Source organism: Triticum urartu, chromosome 5 (genome assembly GCF_003073215.2).
Source record: "Triticum urartu cultivar G1812 chromosome 5, Tu2.1, whole genome shotgun sequence".
Lineage (NCBI taxonomy): Eukaryota > Viridiplantae > Streptophyta > Magnoliopsida > Poales > Poaceae > Triticum > Triticum urartu.
This window is the reverse complement of record NC_053026.1, coordinates 584,377,711-584,383,554: the sequence shown is the minus strand read 5'-3', so window position 1 is coordinate 584,383,554 and position 5,844 is coordinate 584,377,711. Positions and strand designations below refer to the sequence as shown.

General features: G+C 50.8%; 1 protein-coding gene across 1 annotated transcript; it reads left to right on the top strand.

Annotated features, from left to right (window-relative positions):
* Nucleotides 1-2,656: 2,656 nt before the first annotated feature.
* LOC125506147 (tryptophan synthase alpha chain-like) lies at nucleotides 2,657-5,566 on the top strand. Its single transcript, XM_048671010.1, has 7 exons — nucleotides 2,657-3,115; nucleotides 3,207-3,528; nucleotides 3,719-3,795; nucleotides 4,431-4,508; nucleotides 4,637-4,714; nucleotides 4,840-4,899; nucleotides 5,032-5,566. The coding sequence occupies exons 1-7, from the start codon at nucleotides 2,849-2,851 to the stop codon at nucleotides 5,239-5,241; spliced, it is 1,092 nt and encodes a 363-aa protein (XP_048526967.1). The 5' UTR covers nucleotides 2,657-2,848; the 3' UTR covers nucleotides 5,242-5,566.
* The last annotated feature ends 278 nt before the right edge of the window (nucleotides 5,567-5,844 follow it).

Genomic DNA, 5,844 nt, shown 5'->3' with positions numbered 1-5,844 from the left:
AAAGTCGTCGATCTGCAGTAGTGCCAGCGTCCGCATGATCCGCCGACAAAACTATTGCATGTCTGGGCGCCACAACATGCCGTAAGATTAATGATAGGATTCTTCCCGTAGATCTAGCACTATTTTGGCGACAAAAGCCAGCGTGGGCAGTTTGGCTTTGTATATGACCAATCAGTCTGCTACGGAAAGGTGATCCTCGTATAAACTGTTGTATGAACTGTTACTGTCTTGGTTCGCTTTCCTCGTATAAACACTTTATTCAGCACATTTAACCTGAAGACTCGGCCGAGTATGCTCGTATAATTCTTTTATCACTTTATTAGTACCCAAAAAGAAGTCTTCTCCGTCCCCACCCATGCTTTCTCTCACGCTCACTTGGACATCAACTAGCTGCAACCAGCTGCATGCAGATTCCTCTTTGAAAATGGTCGGTGTCCTTGGTTAAATTCTACTCCCTCCGTTTCCAAATATAAGTCTTTTTAGAGATTTCACCAAATGACTACATATGAAATAAAATGAGTAAATCTACACTTTAAAATGTGTCTACATACATCCGTATGTTGTATTCTATTTGAAATGTCTAAAAAGACTTATATTTAAAAACGGAGGGAGTACTTACTAGGACGCACTGCATCTGCATGCATGATGTCGCGCACCGTTCACGTTGTGTGCATAGACCAAACCCCTTAAAACGAAGAGTGAAAAGCGAGTTCAAGGGCACGTCAGAGAACCCACGACAAGCGAATTGAGCGTAGCTCTTTTTAAATTGTATTTTCTTTTGTTTGAATTGTTTGGATTGTTTATCACATGTGTCATGTGATGATTTAAGTGCAGCTCTGATAGTTAGGTTCCTTGTGGTGAAATCAACCCACCAGGTTCAAGTTCTACACTCGGCATATGATAGTCGCATGGCCCCTTCCTAGGGTTTCACCCGCGCTGCCACCGGCTTCCCCGTCACGGGTAGCCGCCGCTCGCCCTCTTTCTCGCCCCACCCCCCCCCCCTCCCCCCCCCCCCCCCCCCCTTTCCCCCCCGTCGCCTCCCCAAGCGAGGCGACCGGGGCCCCTTCCCCGTTCCCCCCAGCGCACCCCCTCGCTCCTCGCTCCTCCCGCCGCCGCCAACGCGCGCCGCCGGGCCTTGCCCGTGTGGTGCCCGCGACGGCGGGTCTGCCTGTCCCCGCGTGCGGCCTCCACAGGTCGGGCGTCGGTGGCTGGAGGCGGTGCTCCTCGGCTTGCGATGGTGCGGCTTGGAGGCAGGATTCCGTGGGTCGAGAGCGTTCCTGATGCGGCGGCGCTGCCATTGGCCGCGGGGCGTGTGGTGGTGCGGCTGGCTGCCGGCTTCTGCTCTGCCCAGATCTGGGCCTCATCTGGGTTGGGGCGGGCCAGCGCTCCGGCGCGAGGCGGTGCGGCTCCCTGGTGGAGATGGCGTGGCGTCGAGGGTTGCGGGCGGTCGCGGCTTCGTCGGCTGATGTGCTGCAGCGTGGCGGGCAGGGGTTGTACAGATCCTTTGGGGTCCGGCCGGGCCTGTGCGGGCCTGGTAAGCTCCTGTCGTCACGTCCGGTCGGCTCCGCGGCAGCGGTGGTGGTAGTCCCCCCCCCCTCGGCTGAGTGGCGGATGCCCCCGAGCCCGTTGGCTCCTCGTCCCTCCCCCAGGTCTCGTGTCAGTGGCTCGGAGAGACGGCGTTGATGGTTCGGTGACCGTGATGGCACATGTTGGTGGGCGGCAGTTCTGGTGGTGCACTTCAGATCGTCAGGGTTAGTGGTGGTTGCTTGGGTGGGAGAAATCCCTGGTGGCTCGTCCTTCATTGACGCGGTGACGCATGCGGGCACTGCCGGACCTTCCTGAAGGCCGTCGGATATACCCCTTCCCCACTGCCCTCTGCGTACCAGGGGAAACCCTTGGACTTGTCCGGGCGGCAGCGGCGTCATCCTTGCATTCCTTCTTGAAGGTGTTGCTCAGTACGCGACGCCTCGAAGTGCTAGAAGCGCGGTGGTACTTCTCTGGAGGGTGCAGCGGTTGCCGGCCATCTTTGTTTCGTTGATCTGCCGTTGTTGGCATTTGTTTCTCTTTCTTTCTCTGTGTGTTTCTTTTGGGCTTGTTTGTCCCGTGGCCCCAACAAGCTCGTTGTATCGGATGGTTGATTTATAATCTAAAGCGGGGGAAAACCCTTTATCGGATATGATAGTCGCATTGTCCTGGATTTATTTCAGACCTTTCGGTGATGTGCGTCCAATGCGAGGGGATATTCCCATCGAAAACGAAGATCAAGACTTTGTCAATCTAAGATGACGTGCCGGCTCAGTCTCCCAGCGATGCTCATAGGAGTAGGATGGATAGGGATCGTCTGGCGTACTACAGTGTGCAGTTCGGTCACTGACATGTGGGCCCGTCAGCCGGATGGCCCATATGTCAATGACCCAACTGCACCTTGCCGCACGTCAGGGGAGTTGAGTCCGAGTATGATGTGCGTCGTGCATTTATAAAGATGAGTATATGTGCCTATGTACGAGTGTCCGTGTCTGAACTGTGTTAAAAAAGAAAACCACAAGTGCCATGGGGTAAAGATCTGATAGCACCATAAAGACTAGACTTAACCAAACGAAGTATCACCACACCATTATTTACAGTTAAAACGGTTACAACCTAGACAGCCAAACAAACCACTCATTTCGAGCTCCACCCAACCGCTATATAATCACAAGCAGACCAGCTGTTCATTCTCGTCATCGATCCCACTCCCAGCTAGCAGCATCGATCTTACACTTCGATCCCATCAAGTCCAAGCGTGCCCAGCTGCTCTTGCATATACATACACCGAAGTGAGTTAACAGCATCGTCCGTTACTACGTACATGGCTTTCGCGCTCAAGGCATCCCTCTCCCCGTCTTCCTCGCCCCCGGCGAGCCTCACAGCGGCCACACCGCCGGTGAAGCCTGTATTCGTCAGAGCCCTCGCCACGGCCTCGGTCGACCCAGCAATGGCCACGCCAGCCGCGCTGGGGAGGCATGCGGTCAGGGCGCGCGCGGCGGCGACCACGCTGGCCCCGGCGCCCCTGCCCGCCGGTAACGGCGGCCTGTCGGTAGCGAAGGCCATGTCCCGGGCCAGAGACAACGGCATGGTACATGCAGCGCGCCAAGTTTTTCTTTTATTTGCGCCACGATGTAACGCATGGACCGACCGACATGCTTAAGTTTTTTGATTGCGCACAGACGGCGTTCATCCCGTACATCACCGCCGGCGACCCCGACCTGGCCACGACGGCGGAGGCGCTGAGGCTCCTCGACACCATTGGTGCCGACGTCATAGAGGTAGGCTTGCCGTTCTCCGACCCCTACGCCGACGGCCCCGTCATCCAGGCGTCCGCTGCGCGGGCGCTCTCGGCCGGCGTGACAACGGACGCCGTGATGGCGATGCTGAAGGAGGTGACGCCGGAGCTGTCCTGCCCGGTGGTCATCTTCTCTTACTTCAACCCAATCGCGCGGCGGGGAACGGGGAGATTCACCGCTGCAGCCAGAGAGGCCGGTGTTCGAGGTAAACAGTTGTCTTCTTCGTTGACGCAGGTGGTTCTTCATGCATAAAAATCGTAACATGCAGCTACTCTATATGTTTTTTTACAAGTTTTTGGAAGGAATATAGTTTTTCAAGTCAATATTCATTATTATAAACTTTGTAACTTCTAAAAATATAATGGAATTACTAATTCGCTCTTCATGTGCTACAGGTCTTATAGTACCTGATCTTCCTTATATCGAGACAAGTGTTCTTAGGAATGAAGCCATACAGAACGACATCGAGCTGGTACGTCTAATAACACGCGAAACAGTCTTGCTCCCACTTTATATATAAAAGCACAAACTACCAAACCGATATAAAATGCTAAGTAAATCCTCTTGCAATAAGGTCGAAAGAAAAATAAAAAGGCACCGGGCTAGTGGCACAAGTCCCTTAACCCAACACCAAGCATGAAAAATAGGGGAGGCCATCTCTAATACACTACAACCAAGAGTACAGAAGAGGACCGGAGCCGGCATGAGAAATCACCGTACCCCGAGAACATCGTATGCCTGGTAAAACACGCTCCTAGATAAAGGCACAAGCAACCGAAACGATATAAAGTGTTGAGTAAACCCTCATGCAAAGCTGCTAGTGGAATAAAAATAAAAGACGCCCAGTGAGTGGCACAAGTGCAGGCCACCTCTAACAAACTATAATCAGGACTACTGAAGAGGACCGGAGTCATGCCGTCATGAGAAATCACTGTACCCCTAGGACCTCATATGCCTAATAACACCTTGGAGATTTTTTATCATTGAGATAAGTCAAGGCAAATCATCAAACGGAAAAAGTAAAACATAGCAAATAATCCGAATCGTTTTTGCCATTAAGCATTAACAGTGTAGTTGTACTCGAGGCTGATGAAGTGATGGGTGCAGGTGCTGCTCACAACACCATCTACAAAGGCAGGCATGATGAATGAGATCACAATAGCTTCCGAAGGGTTTGTTTACCTTGTGAGTGCCAAGTAGATGTATGGTTAAAATCCAAACTGCTTCGTTGCAATTTGCAACTTTAGCATTTATATATACTACTAGACGAGGAGATATGGTAATGAGCGTCTTAATCACATACTATTACACAGGTAAGTATCAACGGAGTTACAGGAGCCCGCCCAGATGTGAACCCGCGGGTGAAGGATCTTCTCAAGGAGATTAAGCAGGTTTGTAGAAAATAAATGATAAGTCGTCCTTTTTTGCAGGAAATGGTAACAATTATTTTCTCTAGTCTAGCTAGATTGTGACTGTCCTCCAAGAACCTTATGTAGTTATGTTTTTGTATATGCAGGTCACTAACAAAGCAGTGGTTGTTGGGTTTGGCATATCGACCCCTGACCATATTAGACTGGTATAAAAGACGTTTTCCCTATATATAAAGATCCATTTGTTCTTCTTTTTTCTTCTAAATTTTACTCATATCTTAACTATGCCGCTGTTGCTATTGCCTAACGGTTGCAACGGGAATACGGGATGCATACAGGTTGCACAATGGGGTGCAGATGGAGTGATAATCGGCAGCGCAATGGTAAAGCAGTTGGGTGAAGCTGATTCTCCGAGAGAAGGTTTAAAGAGGTTGGAAGTATACGCCAGGAGCCTGAAGGATGCACTCAGTGGCGGGTCCACCATTGGGGCGAGTTGGGGCGACCGCCCCGGTTCTCCAATGTCATGGCAGGGTACATCCCCTGTCTAGTGACCAGTGGTGCAGTGCAATCTAGCTCCGTCGTTATCCGCTGCCCTGGCAAACCTCAGTATCTCTGGGTTCATCACTGGATGCACTTTCAGGATTATGCACATAAGACTACAACTAATAATACGTGTAAAGAAAAGACTAGAACTAATAAACGGGCAAGATTGGCAAATGATAGTAGTGGTTGGAACATCCCGGTCCTTTCCTTCTACTAGTAGCTTAGGTCTAAATTAGAAAAATGGTTGTACATATGCTCCTCGTCTCTTTTGTCTCGGGACAAAAGAATCACATATGATTTGTCTTTATTACAATCGAGAGTAGTTATCGACTTTATATGCGGTAAAAATAAGGACGCCAATAACGAGCACACGCGAACTTAGCGTGGCTCAGTTGGTTAAGTTTGTTGTGATGGAACCAGTCCACCGGGTTTATATCTTAGATTTGGCAATGGTGCTCGCGTTTTTCTGAATTTATTTTAGTCTTTCCGACAATGTTCGTTCAATGGGAGAAGAAGTCTCGTCGACTACAAAGCGCATGTGGTGACTTCGTCAATCTTAAAATATAATGCCGGCTCATTATCTCGAAGTTGCTCATAGGGATAGACTC

What these genes read in the sequence shown, in the direction of transcription:
- LOC125506147 (XM_048671010.1), top strand. Translation starts at nt 2,849, where the DNA reads ATGGCTTTCGCGCTCAAGGCATCCCTCTCCCCGTCTTCCTCGCCCCCG. An exon ending in CAGAGAGGCCGGTGTTCGAG is followed by an intron (nt 3,529 to 3,718) that starts GTAAACAGTTGT and finishes CATGTGCTACAG; the next exon opens with GTCTTATAGTACCTGATCTT. An exon ending in TACAGAACGACATCGAGCTG is followed by an intron (nt 3,796 to 4,430) that starts GTACGTCTAATA and finishes TGATGGGTGCAG; the next exon opens with GTGCTGCTCACAACACCATC.